Raw genomic sequence first — 22,464 nt, forward strand, 5'->3', positions numbered from 1 at the left:
TGTCACCAATCAACTGCATTACAGTTAAAAACGACTGATTACCACTACCGATTTCTGTATGCTAGCTATGCTAACCAGTTTTTCTGAAAGGGAGTTAGCATTTAGCAGTCACTTCTAAACCTGAAAAGGGACAACTTCTAAAGCAAAAACAGCTAAATATATCCAAATCGGACTTAAGTGGGCCTTCTACAATACATACATCATGACAGAGTTTTTGGATGTGCGTCCATTTAAAATGTATTGAATAATTCAAGTGTTTGTAAAATACATATATTTATTCATTTATAATGTAATGACTTGTCTTTGAAACTGATAAATGGAAACAATTGTTTCAGACCCAAACTAAGAAATGTTCAATGGTGTTCAATGTTCAATGGTTCAATCCCAACCACTTGGGGAGGCAGGTAGCCTAGTCGTTAGAGCATTGGGCCGTCAAATCCCCGAGCTGCCAAGGAAAAAACTATCATTCTGCCCCTGAACAAGGCAGTTAACCCACTGTTCCCCAGTAGGCTGTCATTGTAAATAAGAACTTGTTCATAACTGACTTGCGTAGTTAAATAAAGGTATAAATAAAAATAAAAAACAATTAAGAACCTGTATGATTATGAACATTGCAAATGTATGCTTTTAGCCTACACTTTAACAATATGACATGTTATGACATAAAGTTGCATACATCAAGTCATGTCATATGTTACAAAGTTTTTTGTGAATGAGTTATCACACTTGTGTAACATTACCTCTTTGCCTAATAAAATCGATTTTTGGACTTGTACATTAATTAAATGCACAAATTGATTCTTTAAGAATATAACTTATAAATGCCTCGAACTTAGTTCAACTGTCTTACCCCATCAGAACCCTAAATATACGTTGTTTTACTCCAACAAAGTACATGTAAACAAACGTTGTATAACCTCAAATCGCAGGTTTCCCCTTTAACACGAGTGTGTGATTGGTTTATTCTCAGCGCTACGTAGGTGCTCGATTTATCATCATACACCGTACCATACAAAACAAACGGGAAGTGGGAAAGGGACACGCTTTATGAAATTTATCGACCTTTGAAAAGATTGTGGAGTGCCGGAAATATATATATTTTTTGTAAATCCCTTCAGCTACCTAGTTAATTATATCGGATAAGGTAAGCAGATATCATTCTAGCTAGCTAGTTTACCGGCAAAACTAGCTTGCTAGCTAGCCCTGGCTAGGCCGAAAGCTATGTTTTGTTAGCTAGCTCACAGCAAATAATACACCAACAGTTGACCCGTTCTTAATATACTGTTGTGAGTTGACCATTGAAATGTATGTATGTAGCTAGGTTCTATGTATTTGCGTGAAGCAGGGTGAGGTGTGGTTCAACCTTATGTCGCTTGCTAGCTGTAAGACCGATAGTTTTCGTGTACGAACTAGCACATTTTTTCAATATACTGTATGTACTGTAGTTAGTTAGCTAGATAAAGTAAACTAGCTCGATAACAGTAGCCACCTAATCTAAATAATTATAGCTAACTACGTTATCTAATTGTAACTGGCTGGCTAGCTAGCGTGCTAGCTAACCAATTTGTCGTAGACAAGATTGGACCAATGGGTGGGACTGAGGAAGTTAATAATTATTTTTGACGGACACAGTGCCTGATCGGTTTTATCCGCCATCATGACTGACTAGCTAGCTAGTCAACACAGTGGTTATTTGTGGTTAAGACTGACGTAACACGATTTCGACCCACATGTCTTCACTGCAATTATTTTTGGCTAGACTAGACACAATGGCTTGTTGTGTTTACTTGTTGGGACTAGGGTTGCACATTTTGGGAAATATTCAGATGGAAACTTTCCGTGGGAATTAACGGGAATATATTATTATTAATACCATTTTAAATGTAGATGTTTTTTGCATTTGATATTTACCATATCATATGGAGACAAACATTTTACCTTATCATGAGTATACATAAATGCAAATTATTAAATCCTTCCAATAACAAAAAAACGATTTAGTTACGAGTTGAACTTGAACTAAATGAGTTGACTCTTCACATGGGATGATTTCACTGAACAAAAGAAAGAGAATATTGAATGATCCCCAATGATCCATTGCATCTCCCAAAAACGTTTTCAACATACATCTATAAAATGATATTCTAGAATATAAAGCTTTGGTTGTCTTCCTCTCAGGCTTCCATGTATTCTCCCTGTAACTCCTCAATGTCCACCTCTTGAACATCAGACTGAGGCCTCATCTTCACTGTCACTTTCCAACCTTGTTGAGGATGGCTCATTGTCTGGCTCGAAATGCCTCAAATTTGCCCGGATGGCCACCAATTTTTCAACCCGTGTATTGGTCAGCTTGTTGTGTGTGTTCCCAAACAAGGACCAGTTGGGCTCTGAGGTGGCTGATGTTGGTGGGATTTGGAGGATGATTGAGGCAACAGGGGAAAGAGCCTCATATCCACAAAGTCCTTTCCACTAGGTGGCTGATAAGATTTGTTGGTATATTGCATCTCCTTCCCAATGCCCTTGCTTGGAAGTGTACTTCGCCAGACTGCCAAAAACCTTGCCCTCATCCAGGCCAAGGTGGTGAGACACGATAGTGATGACACCATAGGCCTTGTTGATCTCTGCACCAGACAGGATGCTCTTGCCAGCATACTCGGGGTCCAACATGTACGCTGCGGTGTGTATGGGCTTCAGGCAGAAGTCTTCATGCTTTTTGATGTATTTCAGAACTGCAGTTTCCTCTGCTTGGAGCAACAGTGAAGTGGGCAGGGCAGTACGGATTTCTTCTTTTACATCTGCAAGCAGAGTCTGAACATCAGACAGAATGGCATTGTCTCCCTCAATCCATGCAATGGCTACTGCTGTATGTTTCAGGCTGCATACCACTCTCTCCCAAAATGCAACATCCAGGAGGATCCTCTTGATGGGGCTGTCCATATCTACAGACTGTGATATGGCCATTTCTTGGAGAGACTCCTTCTCCTCCAGGAGACTGTCAAACATGACAACACCACCCAACGGGTGTTGCTGGGCAGCTTCAATGTGGTGCTCTTATTCGTCTCACTTTGCTTGGTGAGGTAGATTGCTGCTATAACTTGATGACCCTTCACATACCTAACCATTTCCTTGGCTCTCTTGTTGAGTGTATCCATTGTTTTCAGTGCCATGATGTCCTTGAGGAGCAGATTTAATGTATGAGCAGCACAGCCAATGGGTGTGATGTGAGGGTAGGACTCCTCCACTTTATACCAAGCAGCCTTCATGTTCACAGCATTGTCTGTCACCAGTGCAAATACCTGCGGTCCAAGGTCATTAATGACTGCCTTCAGCTCATCTGCAATGTAGAGACGTGTCTGTTGTCCCTTGTGTCTGTGCTCTTGTAGAATACTGGTTGAGTGGTGGAGATGATGTAGTTAATTATTCCTTCCCCACGAACATTTGACCACCCATCAGAGATGATTGCAATACAGTCTGTTTTGTCTATGATTTGCTTGACCTTCACTCCGTTGAACTCTGCATCCAGCAAATGAGTAGATAAAGCATGTCTGGTTGGTCTCTGCGAGATCTATGCTGGGCAAACAACATTCAGAAATGTCTTCCAATAGCATACACAGCTCGAAGAAGACATTCATCAGCATTTCTCTGACTTCGTTCCCCCATTTAGTCAAAAAACACTTCGGATTCCAGGAGGACCATGAGCTGTTGCTATCGATAAGTTGTCTGATTCATAATTTTCACCTCTGACAAAAGTCTCTACTTCTATACGAGGTTGCTTGTTGTTAGCGCTGAGGGAACATTATGTACTTGGCCAGATGATTCATCTTTGTTGCATTCTTCACATATGATTTGGCACAGTATTTGCAAATGTACAGAGCTTTTCCTTCTACATTAGCTGCAGTGAAATGTCTCCACACATCAGATAGTGCCCGTGGCATTTTCCTGTAAAGATTAGAAAAAAAGAGTGAAAAAAAACAAAAAACAGAATACAATTCATGTACAGATAAATAGTTAAGCAGTTATATTAAACAACTCATTTTGTGATACATAAAAAAAAAAAATGAAACCTGTATGGAAAAAGGTGAATTAACACTCCTCAGTTAGCAGGCTCAAGCTAGCTAAAACCCCAATGTTAACAAAAACTAACTAGCAGAAATGATTTAACAAGTTAGAAATGATTTAAACACACTTTGCTGTAGGCTACTATTTACTAGCTAACAAAATCATATATGTCATAAAAATATATTCACGTAGTATTGTAATCAAAACTTACCAGAAAGCATGTAGTCCTTGGTTCAGACAGTGTAGTAGTGTGGGCTCAATAGCATCTCATTAGTGTGCAAGATCTTGAGAATCAGCTGTACATGTGATGGAAGAATGCAGTGTGCATGCAGAGGGTTGCAATTCCATTGAATTGGGGATAGTTTAACCAAAATATGCCACAAGACCTATAATTGCCTTATGTGTATCCCTCAAAAAAAGGTTCACTGTTATAAGCTAACTGAATTTAAGCAAAATTCCCGGGCTTAATTTCCCCAGAAATGTCCCGGAAGGTTTCCGACCCTTTGCAACCCTAGTTGGGACAGTTAAGAAATAGGTGTAATATACTCTTTGTAAACAAGTCTAATGTTACTAGCTAATTGCCAAGTGAAAGTCGTCACATTTCCAAATACTGTCTGTAGTTAACTAGCTAGCTACATCCTGTGATTCACTGATATTACAATGATGATCAGAGACAAAGCTAATTTAACAATTTCTAACCAATTAAACGTCAAAGTTGATAATTAGGATTATTTTGTAGTTGTATTTATTTTTTCCCCCACTACTTTATTCACTGATCTATTGACAATGTAAGTAATGTGACATCTCATTTTTGGCAGTTCTAGGAGTAACCGTTCAAGCGGTACTTCTGCATCCAGAGCAAGAGACTGGGGTGTAGGACATGGCAAGTAAGGGTGGTGCAACGCGACCCAATGGGCCGAACACAGGCAACAAGATCTCCCAGTTCAAATTAGTACTCTTAGGGGAGTCCGCCGTGGGAAAGTCCAGTCTTGTACTTCGCTTCGTCAAGGGCCAGTTTCATGAATTCCAAGAGAGCACAATTGGAGGTTGGCTGATCTGACATCTTCTATTCATGTGTTAGTGGTTTTGGGTTATGTCCATTCCACTATCTTTTTTGTCCTGTAGTGATTCTGATTGCATAACCTACAGAATGTACATTTCTGATTAATCTCCCATGATGTGTATATATAGTCCATTGTTGGAAACTGGACAGCCAGATGTTTTTCTTATAGCCTACTGCAAACAAAATTCTAAATGCTGCTTTGACTGTTTGTCTCCTCTCAGCTGCCTTCCTGACTCAGACAATATGTTTGGATGACACAACAGTCAAGTTTGAGATCTGGGACACAGCTGGTCAGGAGCGCTACCACAGCTTAGCACCCATGTACTACAGAGGTGCCCAGGCCGCAATCGTGGTCTACGACATCACTAACAAAGTGAGTCAGCAGCCGGGTTTATGTACTCTGTCACACATTAAAAGAGACTCTTAAATTAGGTACAGTGCATTTGGAAAGTATTCAGACTCCTTCCCGTTTTCCACATTTTTATTCTAAAATTGATTAAATATTTTTTTCCCCTCATCAATCTACACACACTACCCCATAATGACAAAGCAGAAACAGGGTTTTAGACATTAACATGTATTAAAAATAAAAACCAGATACGTAAATAAGGTAAGTATTCAGACCTTTTGCTATGAGACTTGAAATTGAGCTCAGGTGCATCCTGTTTCCATTGATCATCCTTGAGATGTTTCTACAACTTGATTGGAGTTCACCTGTGGTAAATTCCATTGAATGGACATGATTTGTAAAGGTGCACACACCTGTCTATATAAGGTCCCATAGTTGACGGTGAATGTCAGAGCAAAAACCAAGCCATGAGGTCGAAGGAATTGTCCGTAGATATCCAAGACCGGATTGTGTCGAGGCACAGATTTGGTGGGAGGGTACCAAAACATTTCTGCCGCATTGAAGGTCCCCAAGAACACAGTGCCTCCATCATTCTTAAATGGAAGACGTTTGGAACCACCAAGACTCTTCCTAGAGCTGGCCGCCCGGCCAAAATGAGGAATGGGGGGAGATTGGCCTAGGCCAGGGAGGTGACCACGAACCCAATGGTCACTCTGACAGAGCTCCAGAGTTCCTCTGTGGAGATGGGGGAACCTCTCAGAAGGACAACCATCTCTGCAGCCCTCCACCAATCAGGCCTTTATTGTAGAGTGGCCAGACAGATGCTAAAGGCACCTAAAGGACTCTCAGACCATGAGAAACAAGCTGGTCTGATGAAACCAAGATTGAACTCTTTGGCCTGAATGCCAAGCGTCACGTCTGGAGGAAATCTGGCACCCCCCTATGGTGGTGGTGGCAGCATCATGCTGTGGAGATGTTTTTCAGTGGCAGGGACTGGGAGACTAGTCAGGATCGAGGGGAAAGATGAACAGAGAAAAGTACAGTGAGATCCTTGATGAAAACCTGCTCCAGAATGCTCAGGACCTCAGACTGGGGCGAAGGTTCACTTTCCAACAGGACAACGGCCCTAAACACACGGCCAAGAAAACAAAGGAGTGGCTTTGGAACAAGTCTCTGAATGTCCTTGAGTGGCCCAACCAGAGCCCAGACTTGAACTCGATCAAACTTCTCTGGAGAGACCTGAAAATAGCTCCGCATCCAACCTGACAGAGCTTGAGAGGGTTCAAGTCAGGCTTGCCAAGCTTGTAGCGTCATACCCAAGAAGACTCAAGGCTGTAAATGCTGCCAAAGGTGCTTCAACAAAGTACTGAGTAAAAGGTCTGAATACTTCTAAACCTGAAATATCACATTCCACATATCTTTAATACATTTGCAAAATTTTCTGTGCCTGTTTTTGCTTTGTCATTGTGTGTAGATTGATGAGGGGGCACAAACAATTTAATCCATTTTAGAATAAGGCTGTAACGTAACAATGTGTAAAAAGTTAAGGGGTCTGAATACTTTCCCGAATGAACTGTATAGCATTAGGTACAGCTGAAGACATTCTGTGCAAATTTAGCAGGAGTTTGATGATTAGGCCATCTTTAATAGGCCTAGTTGAGAATCTGAAGAAAATTGAGGAAAAAGGGTAGCCTCGTTTTGCTGACATGTTTTCAAGCATCTTTCTGTAGTTCTTAGATTTGACCCAATTCTAAAACATCATTATTAATTTAATTTGGTCCTAACAAACTTGTAACATCTAGGGCACTTTTGTTTTAACAAATGAATTGAGGGGCTGTCATTGTTTTTACCCCTAGTTGCACCACACTTTCCCAAACCATCTTTCTGTTCAATGTGTAAATTGATCTTTTTATGTTGTAAATGTTTCTGATACTTTGTGCTGCAATTTTGGCCAGGTCTCTTGTAAAATAGTCTCATTGAGATTTAACAAACCTGGTTTAAAAAAAAAATTAAAAAAAATTCTATGTTGATCCCCATGTCTGCTTTTGCTTTATTTGCTAAGATGTTTGCTGGGAAGTTGTTAGAACGTAGTATTTCATGGAAATAAGCTGTCAAACGAGCTTGGTTTTCTAACTCAATGCTTTGTACACAAAGCTTAAGCCAATGTTTGGAGCAGAGCATGACTTCAACTCAGCAATATGATACATCTTGTTGACAAACTCCCCATACATGTAAGCTGGGGAACATTATATTTAATTGTCATATTTTATAGAAATTCTCCTTTAATGAGACCACATCTTGGATATCCTGCAAAGTCAATAGCATAACCAGGGAATGAAGGGAGGGGTTGTGTTGTCATTCTTCCACAAGGACCTTGTTATTGTCTGACTTAATCTCTCGTCCTCTGATGTTTGCCAGGAGTCCTTTGCACGAGCAAAGAACTGGGTTAAGGAGCTTCAGAGACAAGCCAGTCCAAATATTGTAATAGCTTTAGCTGGGAACAAAGCTGACCTTGCAAACAAAAGAGCATTGGATTTTCAGGTTCGTGCCAGTGAATTTACTAATGAACATTACACTGTGCTAGTTTTATTCTCAATGGAGTCATCATACAATTTGACCTATAAGGCAGTTAAACACAACCTTTGTTGCATATTGACTGATTTTGGTGGTTTTCTTCCAGGATGCCCAGTCGTACGCAGATGATAACAGTTTACTGTTCATGGAAACATCAGCAAAGACCTCTATGAATGTTAATGAAATGTTCATGGCTATTGGTAAGTGTTTTATGTTCCATGTTCATTACACTTAGTTTGAAAATGTTAAAGCGTCTATCAATCTGATAATAGAAACACAGGTCCTAAATGTTTTCCTTATCGCTTCACAGCAAAGAAATTACCCAAGAACGAGCCTCAAGCTGACGGCGCGTACAGTGGGCGGAACCGGGGAGTGGATCTTACGGAGGCAGCTCAGCCGGCCAGTCGCTCCTGCTGCAGTACCTAAAACCTGGCCCACTCTTCCCACATGCACCTTCCCCCTCTCCTCCTAACTTTGAATAACATCTGGACATGGTGTTCCCCTTTCTGACATCAGACCTTCCACCTCTCGTCCTTTCTCCCCGGAATAGCTAAAGACTCTGTATAGCTGCATTTAATACTTTTTTTTGTTTTTACTTTCATTTAAAAAAAGTGTATGTCAGTATAATGTATGCATGTATCACTACAAGGCCTAAAACATATTTTTTTACTTAATTCAGTTGGAAGACTAACCCATATGAGAGAGAGAGAGAGAGAGAACGGTGTGTGTGTGTGTCTGATTCCCTGAAGAGAAAGTGTAACCTAGGTCATAGGGTTTGTGGACTGGGGATAAAAGTAAGTTGTGTCCTTCCAACCAAAACAAACCAAATTCCCCCATTGTTAAATGCCTGGAGGCTATTACTGTTTGTACTGAGTATAATAACATTATTGAAGCAGTGTCAGGCAAGGACTGTCAAACCAAGCATTCCACTTCCTTGCACCTGCTGCCGAGACGACAACATCTTCGTCTGCAGAGAAGTTTGGCGAGAACATCCAACCGGTTGAACAGGGTTTAAGGGTGGTTTTGTGATTGGATGGCTGGTGACTCTGCAAGTTTGTCACATCTATGATGACTGGCTTGTGCATCATTGGAAGTCCCTCTTGAAATCACAACATTCTCTGGTTGATGCATTGATTTAATGAAGAACACTGAGACAGTTGGACATGCTCAGACAAGCTTTGTAAATTGTCTTGTTAAGACCTAACATATGACAAGTCCTTTGTTTCCTCAAACTGCTATTGTTCAGCTATCAACTTGTCAGAATTAGTGGTGTTTAAAATTAGGCCTCATAACATGCACCAACATAAGTCTTGACTATTACCTATCATCAGTCTGGAATATTACTCTACTGTTATATAGGGTGTTGCAAAGTCTCCTACCAATACATATTGGAGGGCATAAGCTTGTCAGGAAAATGTCTAGAGATTTCAAACAATTGTACAGTACTCCAATGTCGGTCTAGGTCAGCTATGTGTTTTTTACCTTGTCACAAACTGGTTAAATGCTAATCAATGGTGGTCTTTTTAAATATGTAGTGTTATTAACAATTCAATTGCAATTCACCTGTGTCTTGTTACTTTTCTCAATGGTCTGTTCATATTTCAGAGGACTATTGCATTGCACAATTGTTGGTTATAGTTTAATTAATGACTGGCCATTATGTTTCATAAAACTCATGCACTGTGTCGGACTTGCTAACCTATTGCCTCAAACAACCGATAGTAGCACCATCTGACTGGTAGTCTTTCTGAAGCCAGGTGGATTTAACAATGTAAAACATGACTAGTGAAGGACTGATCAGTTTGAGTATCAGGGTACAAGTCAATAAATTCAATAAATGAGGTATATTGCATGCCTTTATGTTTTCAATATCACAAGAACTGCAAGAGTTGTTCATTCTTGGTAAAACTTGAACAATTGTCCTGAAGTTATAATTACATGGTATTTGTTTGCTTTGTCAACTCTCCTTTGAGAGTGTTTTCTCTGAGCACATCCAACCCATGAAGAAGTATGACCATGACTGAAATGTTTTCCCTTGAACCTGAGACCAATGCTGTGTCCACGAGCTCTCTACAAATGTCAGCTGCAAGGCGCTCGTAGTCCAAGGTGAGATTCTTCAGACTGTCAGCCATAGTTCCCTTCACATTGACCTCACTCTCCTGCTGCAGGACTAGGGATTGATGTCTCTCTGTTTCCTCTGCATTCTGAATATCTCTAGCTTGTACCCCCAGAGGCTCTGGCATGTCCAACTCTGGTGGGTTGTCCTCATCCTTGACACTGGAAGGTTCTTCACTATCAAAAATAGATGACCCTGGTCTTGACTGTATGCAACTTTGAGAATCTGAAACGGACGAATCCTCAACAGTTTGCATGAGGCACAGGGTCTTCACTATTAATTTCTGTTGAGTCAACTCAATGACAGTCAGAGCTCTCTCAGCCACTGCATGCTCATCCAAGACTTCCCAGAGGCCACTGGACGCTAGGACCAGCATCTGGAAGGATGGGTCCGTGGGCAGCGACACAGAGTAAGGCACAGGGATGACTGACTTTTTCAGCTTGCGATCGCCATAATGACCAAGCCCTCGGGTGGCCTCAGTCAGCCCCTCCACCAGACCGTGCTGTTTGTTGACGCTGATTGCCCCTCCGGACTGGAGGATGCGTTTGCGCTCTTTAGGGTTGGACGTGCTGTGGTCTTTGGTCAGACGAAAGCCCCTGCCTTGTTTGTACAGCACCGCATGGACATTACCTGTGAAATGGGAATCAACAAGAGATTTGGGAGAAATGTGAATCAACAAGAGATTTGGAAATTGATAGTATTCAATGAATAAGACTTGTTCTGTATCATTTTTTTCAGTGTATTATCAGTATGCTAGTAAAATACTGACCACAGTTAGCAATGAGAATTCTTCCACCCTGTAACTCCTGTGAGGGGGTTGGTGTATTACTCTCCTGTCCTGTTCCCTGCTCCTTCCCGTCTGAGGAGGGCAGCCCACTGTCGATCAGGCAGAGGAGCGCTGTGCAGCCACTCCAGCGGATCTTGGAGGTCTCGTTCTTGCCAAGCCCCAGGACCCGGTCCATCTTCCAGAAGGCTGTGGTGAAGGCTAGGTTCACCTGTTCCATATTGGTCAGATTCTCCAGCTGCTCGGGGCCTAGGCCTAGTCCAATGTTCTGGGCCTGGCCTGGGTAAGGTCTGTTGTAGTCTTTCTGGAACAGGGCTTCAAAGCGTGACAGTAGCTTCACCTGGTCCTTCTCCAAGGAGAGCAAGGGGTCCTGTTTGGAGAGTTGCTCCAGGACTAAAACAGGCATCTCCCTAGATGCTGTAACTGCAGAAATCTGTCCGTGAAACCCGTCAAAGACCCCGAAAAAGCTGGTCCCCTCTTTGCCTCCATACCCCTCATGAAAAATGGTCACATCCTCCATGTTCTTTTTCCATGTGGAGTTTTTCTCCTCACACACTGCCACAGCACGGATGAACGGGTTGCTCCCTTTGTGCGTGGTAACGCTGTATTCTGCCATGCGCTGAAGTTGGACAAAGTCCACACACTGTACCCTGACGCTGAAGGGGCTCTTACCTTTCTCCAAATTGGAAGATGGGTTGCCATGGATATTGCTCCCACTGTGGTGGAGGGCATGGTGTTGGGAAGGGTAAGGACTTCCTGTGTCAGGACTGGAGTCAAAGGATTCCCCAGGGAGCCCCTCTATGGGAATACTGGAGTGAGAATTATTCAAAGAATGGGAATACAAACACAAACAAATCAGGACTGAAATGTGTCGCCCTTTCATTTTCCATTTCACAAGTTCCATTATATTAGTAACAAATAATAACTTATTTCTCAAACTAGCCTAGTGAATATTTCCAGACATAATGTGAAGGGGTGTACCATGAGTCCATTTATGCTCGCCTCAAGTAATGGCAGTACTTTAGATTGAGTTCAGCTGTTTACTGGCCTTTCCACAGAAACAGTTTCCTTGGCAACTAAAGGCACTATGACAACATTGTGCAGCTTATGCGAGAGCCTTCCAAATAAGTCTTTTTTTTTTCCGGAATCAAATGGAGAAAGATGTTTGGTAGGCTTTTGGTCATTATGGACATTTAGAGTAAAGTAGTAGTCTGATTAATAGTGTTGAGTGAAAGGGGACAACAACAAAAAGAGTACAGGCTTGTCAATTTACTTAAAGTACTTAAAGAGCTGGCTTTGTGCACCTGTAACCCCTCTTTTATCCAACAGATGGCAGCAGTAGTACACCATCTCAAAGGGGACCATGGAATAAGAGTCAGTGTGAGCCAGCCTACCTTATAGGCTACTCTTGGAATGTTGACAAAATCTATAATTTCATACTTGGAGTTTAATGAAATAATCCTTAAACAATTAGAATGAGAATTTTACATCCATACCATCATTAAAGGCACCTCAAACACACTACATAACCAAAAGTATATGGACACAGAATCGTCTAGAATATCATTGTATGATCTAATGTTAAGATTTTCCTTCTCTGGAATGAAGGGGCATGCATAGCCTGAGCCATGAAAAACATTCCCAGACTATTATTCCTCCTCCACCAAACTTTACAGTTGACACTATGCATTGGGGCAGGTAGTGTTCTCCTGGGATCCGCCAAACCCAGATTCGTCCTTTGGACTGCCAGATGAGGAAGCGTGATTCATCACTCCAGAGAACGTGTTTCCACTGCTCCAGAGTCCAATGGCGGTGAACTTTACACCACTCCAGCCGACGCTTGGCATTGCACATGGGGATCTTAGGCTTTTGTGGGGCTGCTCAGCCGTAGAAACCCATTTCATGAAGCTCCCGACGAACAGTTATTGTGCTGACGTTGCTTCCAGAGGCAGTTTGGTAGTCGGTAGTGGGTGTTGCAACTGAGGATGGACGATTTTTACGCGCTACGTGCTTCAGTACTTGGCGGTCCCGTTCTGTGAGCTTGTGTGGCCAACCACTTCACGACTGAGCCATTGTTGCTCCTAGACGTTTCCACTTCACAATAATGGCTGAAATAGCCGAATCCACTAACCTTTGTATATATAGTGTACCTTACAGAACATTGGTGAAAATTGGTTGTTATAACATACTGCTGTAATGTACAGACATTACTGCATGACACATGGTTAATAGATCATTAGGGAAGCAGCGGGATGCATGAATGTGTTCACTTCCTTCTTACCTTTAGGGGCTCCTGAGTGGTGCAGCGGTCTAAGGCACTGCATCTCAGTGCTAGAGGTGTCACTACAGACCCTGGTTCGGTTCCAGGCTGTATGACAACCGGCCGTGATTGGGAGTCCCATAGGGCAAGACACAATTGGCCAGGGTAGGCCATCATTGTAAATAACAATTTGTTTTTAACGGACTTGCCTAGCTAAATAAAGGTTCAATTAAAAATGATAAAAAATAAAACCTGCAGTTGACATGAAACACAAGATGACACTTCCTGAAAGTCACAGCTGCTATCTGGTGTGATCTCCTTAGCTGTCGGCCTGCATCACCTATCCTAGATGTCATCACCGTAACCCTGAGATGTCACTTCCCTGACAGTTCTATTACCATGATAACTCTCCTGGACTGCATACATTACTGCTATATTTCTATATCAGGTGATGAGAAGGAGACAGCGACACTGAAACTATAACACAAATTCCCAACTATCAGAACCAGGCAGTTGCCTGCAGGGATATGTCATCTACAGTAAGTTGTTTCAAAAAATGACTAACCAAAATGTGTCATTGGTAAACAGTTTACATTATCTCCATCATAGCTCATCAATATTTCCTGTCAACTAAATATTGATAGGCACTTGACATTGATAGAGAACACTGAACACACACACACACGCACGCACAATTATACAACCTGTCCGCAGACCTTACACAACCTTACACTCAGCCCAGGGGCACTTTCATTTTCTTAAGCACTCTATAAAGTGTATAACCTTGCCTTGTAGATCATACCCAGCATGGTTATTTTGATATTTGGTTCTTTGGAAGTTGTGGGAATGTACATTTTTGGTTTCCCATTGGTTCTGGGAATTAAGCTGTAAGTTTCCTGGCCGGTAAAACTGAACTTTTTTTTTAACATTCTGAGAACAGAAGTGGGCAGCATACCACCCTGCATCCCACTGCTGGCTTGCCTCTGAAACTAAGCAGGGTTGATCATGGTCGGTCCCTAGATTGGAGACCAGATGCTGCTGGAAGTGGTGTTGGAGGGCGAGTAGAAGGCCCTCTTTCCTCTGGTCTGAAAAAAAAGCAAATATCCCAGGGCAGTGATTGAGGAATGCCCTGTATATGGTGCCGTCTTTCGGGTGGGACGACGTGGTCACCAAAGCTCACATTGCACTTATCATAAGAGTAGGGGTGTTAATCCCAGTGTCCTGCCTAAATTCCAAATCATAGACGTGTAATTATCCCCAGCTTCCAATTGGCTCATTCATCCCTCCGCTGTAACTATTCCCCAGGTCGTTGCTCTACATGAGAATGTGTTCTTAGTCAACTTACTGGTTAACATTTTTACAAATCCTGTTTACTCATACAAAGTTTTACATATTTGTCTATTCAAACAAACCCCATTTCAAAGAAAACACTTACTCATTAAGATCAGGTGTGGCCAATTAGTGGGTGCGGCCAACACATCTGAGCACACTTAACAAGACAGAGGATGGAGAGAGTTTTGTTGGCCCAGAGAACGGAGTGTATATTCTTATTATGTTCTTTGAACGTTACTTGTGTTTTCTTGTGGTTTTTATGGAAAGTTCTCTTAATGCTCTGAGAACACGACTTTAAATAGAACAATGAGGAAACCTTTAGGAAATGTTATGCTGAAGTACTGAAATTCATCCCTAAGAAACATACGGTTCTCAGAATGTTTCGCTCTAGCTGGATATCCTGCACCTTTCCTAGAATGTTGCATGCAAAATAATCATAAGACAACCACGCTCACAACAAACTCTAAGAAACATATGGTTCTCAGAATGTTGTGCGCTAGCTGAGTAGTTGCTGCACACATAGTGCCCTTTTATAGGTAGGCTACTCCTCCCATATTGCCTCAGTTAGATATATATTAATACGTTCTATTTGAACGCTTATTTGGTTCCTAGAAGAGACATGGAGCAGTATAAGCATTTATAACATCATACTGGCTGATATATTGGCCAATCACTGACATGGAACCATTCCCTTTTACTAGTTCTTTCTCCTTGTAATAAATAGCACCTCTCAGATCCGTTCAGACTGGTCCAACACGCTCTCTGTGTGTTTATGGCGGCAGGTTATTCATTAGGGTCACAGTCTCCATCTCACTTGAGTGACATCTGTTTGAGCCAATAATTAATGGCTCAATAATTGATGTGGCCAAGGAGAGCAAGGCAAGGGCGGGTCATATAACTGAATATACTAGTTTAGTATGAGGGGTCAGCCAGTAGTAATCTGAGCTAACAGAGTAAGGGTTTCTGTATGCATGCAATGAATCCATGACAACATTAGTAATCAAGGCTAGTATTATTTATTTATTTGTATACTATTTGTGCCAATTTCTTCTCCCTCTGACTCAGTGATTCCGCATGTTGATATTGGACATGACAAAGCCTCGGAATGAAGGTGGATTTGGAGCCAATGGGAGATGTCAACAATAGCTACACTGTACAATGTGGAGAGCAGAAAACTTAGTTGGGCTATTTGTTTGCATGTAAATGCTTTCCTTATGTTTGGATCTCAGTTCCATTCAAACAAACTCATTCCAATACATTTGGGGAAACATGTTTGTAATGTTGTTGTGTCTTGGTCGATCTGAACTGCATGGTAACCATAGACTCCTAAACAAGCCGAAGCTTGTGGGCTTTGCTCTCATTTTTAAGGCTAACTTTATTGCCAAGGTCAAAGGTACTGTATAGCTCTTTAAGACTGAGAAAAAGAAAAGGCAAATGGCACATTTTAGACACATTTCGAAACCAAACCTCAAAAACTCTGTGTTCAGACCTATGTTTGGATTAGGATTACATTAGGATTTCATTTGGATTTCATTTGTTGTTTTCAGCACTCCAATAATTCTACCTTCTCACAAAAATATTTGACTGGGACTTCTAATCAAATCCCTATCCTAATTTCAACCATGAAAGGCATGAAAGCAGTCTGCTGAAACATGAGACTGTAAAAACCAACTGGCATGTGGTGCAGGTGTTCAGTCGAAGATAACAGCACCAGGTTTCAAAACGGTATAAAACCCGATGGAAGAAATATGAAGTTGTAATGGACGTGGAATGTTAATTGAGGCACTTATCATACTGTGGAATCCGAGGTGAACATGGACAGACACGCTGTCGGAATCTGCCCTTGTGTCCCAAGGGTATCCGACTTCAGAGCCTGTTCCTACTGTGTTACTACACATCCTCCTGCCTGTACATTAGCCCTCCAGCACGACACCGTTTTCTACAGCCTACATGGATAGAAAGGGAAGACCTACTCAATAGAAGCAATAGCGCAATGAACTTCTGTCTTTAAAAAAAAAAGATGACAGAAAACAACCAGTGTGTGCTACTGCATATAAACACGGCTGTTGTTACACATCCACAGCCCACCAGATCAAATCTTCACAATCATAAAATGAATGTTTTCTGTGGCCAAAGGAAAAGATATCAAAAGTTTGGTTGGCATCGAGTAGGACGCAATTCATCAATCCAATCTGTGGTTTTCTCAGGAGTCCTAATAAACAGGTGATAAATGTAAGGTGCTAATATTTTGGAAATAAACCCTTCTGTATTTCGCCCTGTGGTACCAAGGAACCTCAATACCCATTTGTCACACACTTTAATGTCTTGCTCTCTGGTCATCAGGTGGCCTGCTTTGTTGTTTTTGGAGTTGGATTAGGGTTGGAAGTAAGCTCCCTCTGGCTGGAGAGGGGAGTTGTGTGTGTCAGGAATGTTGTCAGGAGTCTTTGGGCAGATATGCTACAGACTGGGTATTGACGCACAGCCTTATGGGTTCATGGACTGGACCACAGGCAGACTGAACAAATGTCTACAATATGTACCTGATGACTTATAGTGTTTTGGTTAGCTCAAATTGCTGACGTCGAAACCTGTTTATCAATGATTTTACTTCCTGATGGGAAGCAATCTGCAGGTTGACGTTTATTGTCATGAGTCTTGTCCTGGAGGCAGAACAGGATGATTTCCCCTTAAATTGACTATATTGTAAAAAGAAACATGTTTTTATTTTTTATTTCTGTTGTTGCTTTTAGGTCTTAATTTAAATGTTAAGGTTAGGCATTAGGGTTAGGTACAACATCAGATTGTATGACTTTGTGGCTGTGCCAGCTAGTGATCACTCTGCTGCACTGCCTCCAGAAAAAGACTCATGACAAACAATGGCAATCGTCACGCAAGCTGAGAGCCTTCAATTGTGTTGTGACACTATAACGTGTGCATTTGACGTTTTAGTCATTTAGCAGAGGCTCTTATCCAGAGTGACTTACTGTAGTGCGTACATTTTTCTACATGCATGTGCAACGGTACAGTCCCATTGGTGAATTGTAGGATCAACAAAGTTAACAAAGTAAGACTCTTTTATTTGAAATTGTTCATCTTTTACACATTAACAGATATTATACACAAGCATTAGTGGTCCCTTTAAACCATGACGTGGTCATTCAGAATGGTTATTGGGTGTCAGCTGGGATGGCTTTAAGGTGGAGGGCAAGGTCACACACAAACACCCATATACACACACCCACACACATACGCACACACACAAAGAAACAAACACTTACACACCAACAGACACATACACGTAATGCAAGAGGAACTACAACACATACTCTAGCCAGCTAATGCACTGCAGACGTCAACAGAGGGGGGACTTAAAGTGCATACAGCAAAAGAGGAGATCCGTATCAGCCGTGAGTGATAACTACCTCCACTGAAGCAATGATCTTAGTGCGACACTATCTCTGCAAATATGATATCCCTATAACACATTTATAGCTCAAACTGTGCCTCGCATTAGACAGAAATGACACTGCATAGTTCACTGGTTTGTCTTATACATTATTGCAGTACAATATAACTCAAAGTCCTGTTCTTGGGTATGATTCAAGGACAAGAGAATGGCACAGGAACGTTTGGGGCTAAGTAGCCTTGTAATACTAGAAGGGGTGTCTGTGTGGGTACGACTAAGTACTAGCTACTATAGGAGGGAATTGTGATGAGTCAATGACTCTGTGAAGATGAACGAGTAGATTCGACAGGGTGGTTCTACAGTAATGAAGAGACTGGCCTGTAGTCAAGTGGAACGGGAAATGCAGGGTTAATACTGTAGAGCAGTAGTAACCCAAATGGAATAGAGTGGGCAGTAGTCCAGATGTAATGCTTCAGGTTGTCTGGAGTCCATATGTTTTGGTGAAGATCGTAGTCTTCAGAGGAAACACACCAGGGCGACAAACGGTTGGTTAAAAGCCGTGGGTGGCCGTCCTATCGCCACTGACCAGAATATCTGCTATTATTTGAGGTTATTTCCCCAAGATTCTACATGTTGGATCGTTCACACCCAGCAGGTGATCGCTAACACACCGCGCCCATCTATTTATTTTAGCCATTATTCGTTCCGGTGTGGTTCTTCTCTGAATGTAGGGGGAACAGCAGAGGGAAGGGGGACACTGATCAATTCTAGGCCATTGATGGGTTCCTTTGGAAATCCATAACGGGAGGTCTGGCCAGCCCAGTAGGGTTTATCTGGCAGTATGGGTTAAACAATTCCTGTGTGCCTATTATCCCCATATTCTGGTGAAGGTGGCCTATGGTCCAAATGTATAAAGGGATAAGCAGAGGGAAGAGGACTCTGGTTCATAACAACTTCTGTGGCACGGCCGTCATGGGAAGTCCATAGAGTCTATATGGTGGGGTTGTGAGTCAGTAGGGGGCAAACAGTAACTGTGTATGGGAGGTCCTGACAGGCCCGGGGGCGGGGCGGAGCAGGGCAGCAGGGAGGGTCTGTGTCGGAAAAAGGGTGGGGCCATGGGAGGGAGCATGGGTGGAGCGGAGGCCGGGGAAGGCCGAGCCCATGGCTGCTGCTGCTGATGCCAATGCTGCCAGGTGAGCGGGCATTATCTGGGTGATCTGAGGTTGGCACAACTCCTTCCCCACTGTCAGCTTCACCTGGATAGTGAGATTGAGAGAGAGAGAAAGAGAGAGAGAGAGAGAGAGAGAGAGAGAGAGAGAGAGAGAGAGCGAGAGAGAGCGCGAGAAAGAGAGACAGAGACAGAGAGAGAGCGAGAGAGACAGAGCGAGAGAGAGACAGGGAGGGAGAAAGACAGAACAAAAAACTCAATCAGTGTCTGAGAGTATGGGTTTGAAGGTCAATGGAGCCCTTTGAAATCGTCTTCTGTATTAGTGATATGTAAATGGAGCTTCCTCTGAACACCAAGATGGAAATTGTTATGTGCTGTCAATCAACTGACTCATGTATTCTAACCTACTGGGAGGAATCTTTGCTCTTTTCATATATAAGTGTCTCCACTGGGTTAATACAGTTGATGATGGGATTTAGATGTGTCATTTCCCACAGATTGCCAACCTCTGGGCCTGGTCGCAAGTTATCTCTGTCTGCCACTTTATGAGACCCGTGATGGAAACTCAACTTTAATTTTTTGGGGCCCCAGATGAATCCCCAATAAATTCCACCTTTAGCATGTCGGTCTCAGACCTTCATTTTTACTAGGCCTGTAAAGTCACAAACCGTATCAACTTCATATCCAGGGGTTATTAAATAAACAAATAATGAAGAACACCGTTTTAGATTACAAAACAAGAAAGAGATACCCTCAATCGTGTCTCTCACATCTTGGTGACATAGATTTGTGGAGACTTTCTGATTGTTTAGGTGATTCCTATGATTCTGTATTTTGTCAGTATTGAGACAAGGAGGGACTTACTGGTTGTGTGGCCTGGACTTTCGGGGGTTTACTGTAGGGACTGTATTTGGGTTTGGCCGGTTTGCCCGCCGCTCGGTCTTTGTGACGTCTGCTGCTGATGTGCTGGAGGAGAGATGGAGAGGACAGTAAGGTTATATAGTAAGAAAGAGAGAGACCACAAGTGGTCCTAGATTTACTTAAACCTCTACAGGATCGGTGGGTCCCCCGCGGGACGGTTGAGCTAACGTATTAGCATGAGATTGTAAGAAACAAGAACATTTCCCAGGACATCTATCTATCTGATATTTGCAGAAAGCTTAAATTCTTGTTAATCTAACTGCACTGTCCAATTTACAGTAGCTATTACAGTGAAATAATACCATGCTATTGTTTGAGGAGAGTGCACAGTTAGGAACTTGAACATGTATTAATAAACCAATTAGGCATATTCGGGCAGTCTTTATACAACATTTTGAACAGAAATGCAATGGTTCATTGGATCAGTAAATTGTCCCTGGGCTGGAATAATACATTTATGGCCTTTCTCTTGCATTTCAAAGATGACAGTACAAAAAAACAATACAAATACGCATTATTTTCTTTGTGTTATCTTTTACCAGATCTAATGTGTTATATTCTCCAACATTAATTTAACATTTCCACAAACTGCAAAGTGTTTACTTTCAAATGTTATCAAGAATATGCATATCCTTGCTTCAGGTCCTGAGCTACAGGCAGTTAGATTTGGGTATGTCATTTTAGGCGGAAATTGAAAAAAGGGGCGCATCCTTAAGAGTTAAGGGGCCTCAAAAAGACCAAGGAGAACAGAACACCACTAATTGATTCGGAAGGGTTGTCAGCCGTAGAGGTACAAATTAAAACAAGAAAATTGCCAGTAAATGCAATATGTCAAAATTGCATGATCAATGCAGCACTCTACAAGTCCAAATATATATATAAAAAAAACTTGCCAATTCAATTTTAAGACATGTTCCATTCATCCAGTTTTGAAAGCCTACCTACTCATTTGTTTCTATTCATTTAGTGTAATCAATGCCTGAAAACTGTTCTCTGTCATTTCAAGGTTATATTGCGTAGGCTTAGTAATAATTTCTAATTAGACACTACTTCAATGAACCCAAGAGAGACAGATACAGTTATACCACTGATAAGAACATGACATTTAAATATAGTGAATTCAAACAATTTCCATTAAACAAATTCATAATTTTCCCTCATGGAACTGTGATAATATACAATGGCTAATGTTCATGTAACACCCTGGTGTATCCCACCTGTTTTAGCTGTGTCTCGGAGTTGACGTGCACATCGCAGATCTCACAGTGAAATGTTTTGTTCTGCAGGCCCGTGGCTGCCTTGGTGGGCAGAGCTAGCTTACTCTTGACCCCTGGCCGGGGGAAGGACTTGATGGAGCCCACACCACTCCTGGCCTCTAGCATGGTCTTGTGCTTCGTACCTGGATGATAAAATCGGAAAAAGTGAGTCACAATAAGGTCTATAAGGCATTTGCATCCACAGTCATTTGCCACTATTATGTAAACAGCATTGAGAGGCACTGACATTATTTGCCAATGAATAGACCCTACCAATCAAATGATGGACATGATTGGCTGTGTTCTTCACATGGACAGAAGAGTGAACTCTATTTAAGAGCTACTATTCAGGGTTAGTGATTGAGCCCCTAGGGACAGGAGGGACTGAGAGGAGGGCAGGTCCTCTCACCGCTGTTATGAGCCTCCAGTTGGGATGCCGAGTTGACGGCCATCTTGCAGAGCGAGCAGTAGAGCAGACGCCTGGCTTTCTCTTCCTCTGTCTCCGGGTCTGTCTCAGCCTCTTGCTCCACCTCCATGTCTGGTTCTAAAGGTGAGCTGGATTTGGGCGAGGCCCTGTCATCCCATCCTGTAGCTGAGGTAGTCTCTGTCCCTGTGGATGAATTGGGACTCGATGCCAGCGTAGGTACCAGGGGTGGTAACATTGATGTCATGGGTGCCAGGGTTGATGTCAGGGATCCCAGGGTTGGAGCCAGTGTGAGCACAGGAGATAGTGGGAGTGGCGATGCACCTGGAAAGCCATCTGCAGAGGGCGATAGATATGTTAATTGACCTTCCCTGCTGAAATAACCTGTTACAAGACGACTACTGCACCAAAAATAATTGTCTCATGTATGGAGATCAAAGTCATCTATGGATCAATAAGATCTGATGAGAGAAACAACACAAGTCGGTATAAAAAATACTGTGAACTGGCTCCTCATTTACCAAAATAAAATGTTAGTCTTGGCAGCATCCCCTGATCGATGTCAATTCCTCTCAGTTCTCTCTACTGCAATGACACAGAGTGAAGATCGCCAGCCAAGAGAGCGAATCAATAGTGAATTCATTTCATTTATAATACTCTACAATATCCAAATTACAGTATTCACCATTAACTCTAGTTGACACCTTTGATACTTGATATTTCTGTTATATCGCATAAAGCCACCATAATTA

At 42.2% G+C, this 22,464-nt stretch overlaps 3 protein-coding genes across 4 annotated transcripts in view; 1 reads left to right on the top strand and 2 right to left on the bottom strand.

The window, feature by feature from the left end:
* Positions 1 to 945: 945 nt before the first annotated feature.
* Positions 946 to 9,919, top strand: LOC110488005 (ras-related protein Rab-5A). The gene is made up of 6 exons (XM_021559952.3): positions 946 to 1,144; positions 4,878 to 5,105; positions 5,344 to 5,495; positions 7,890 to 8,012; positions 8,152 to 8,245; positions 8,356 to 9,919. The coding sequence occupies exons 2-6, from the start codon at positions 4,940 to 4,942 to the stop codon at positions 8,469 to 8,471; spliced, it is 651 nt and encodes a 216-aa protein (XP_021415627.1). The 5' UTR covers positions 946 to 1,144; positions 4,878 to 4,939; the 3' UTR covers positions 8,472 to 9,919.
* A 60-nt stretch (positions 9,920 to 9,979) lies between these two features.
* On the bottom strand, positions 9,980 to 11,937 carry LOC110534780 (protein phosphatase 2C-like domain-containing protein 1). The gene is made up of 3 exons (XM_021619730.2): positions 11,927 to 11,937; positions 10,931 to 11,754; positions 9,980 to 10,791 (listed from the first exon to the last, which is right to left on the bottom strand). The coding sequence occupies exons 1-3, from the start codon at positions 11,935 to 11,937 to the stop codon at positions 9,980 to 9,982; spliced, it is 1,647 nt and encodes a 548-aa protein (XP_021475405.2).
* Positions 11,938 to 17,593: 5,656 nt separating this feature from the next.
* LOC110488012 (zinc finger protein 385D) overlaps positions 17,594 to 22,464 on the bottom strand; it is a 40,916-nt gene continuing 36,045 nt past the window's right edge. For both annotated transcript variants that reach the window (XM_021559966.3, XM_036946595.2), the window contains exons 5-8: positions 21,698 to 22,048; positions 21,250 to 21,431; positions 19,976 to 20,077; positions 17,594 to 19,199 (exon numbers count right to left, since the gene is read on the bottom strand). In XM_021559966.3, coding sequence (XP_021415641.3) covers positions 18,954 to 19,199; positions 19,976 to 20,077; positions 21,250 to 21,431; positions 21,698 to 22,048 — 881 coding nt within the window. In that variant the 3' untranslated portion in view covers positions 17,594 to 18,953. The remainder of the gene's footprint in view (positions 19,200 to 19,975; positions 20,078 to 21,249; positions 21,432 to 21,697; positions 22,049 to 22,464) is intronic.

The sequence above is a fragment of the Oncorhynchus mykiss genome, chromosome 2 (genome assembly GCF_057628025.1).
Source record: "Oncorhynchus mykiss isolate SJ-2025 chromosome 2, ASM5762802v1, whole genome shotgun sequence".
Lineage (NCBI taxonomy): Eukaryota > Metazoa > Chordata > Actinopteri > Salmoniformes > Salmonidae > Oncorhynchus > Oncorhynchus mykiss.

Coding starts and splice junctions, on each gene's coding strand:
- LOC110488005 (XM_021559952.3), top strand. CDS start 4,940: ATGGCAAGTAAGGGTGGTGCAACGCGACCCAATGGGCCGAACACAGGC. Junction 5,106..5,343: donor CCAAGAGAGCACAATTGGAG/GTTGGCTGATCT, acceptor GTCTCCTCTCAG/CTGCCTTCCTGACTCAGACA. Junction 8,013..8,151: donor AAAGAGCATTGGATTTTCAG/GTTCGTGCCAGT, acceptor GTTTTCTTCCAG/GATGCCCAGTCGTACGCAGA.
- LOC110534780 (XM_021619730.2), bottom strand. Junction 10,792..10,930: donor AATTCTCATTGCTAACTGTG/GTCAGTATTTTA, acceptor CCCATTTCACAG/GTAATGTCCATGCGGTGCTG.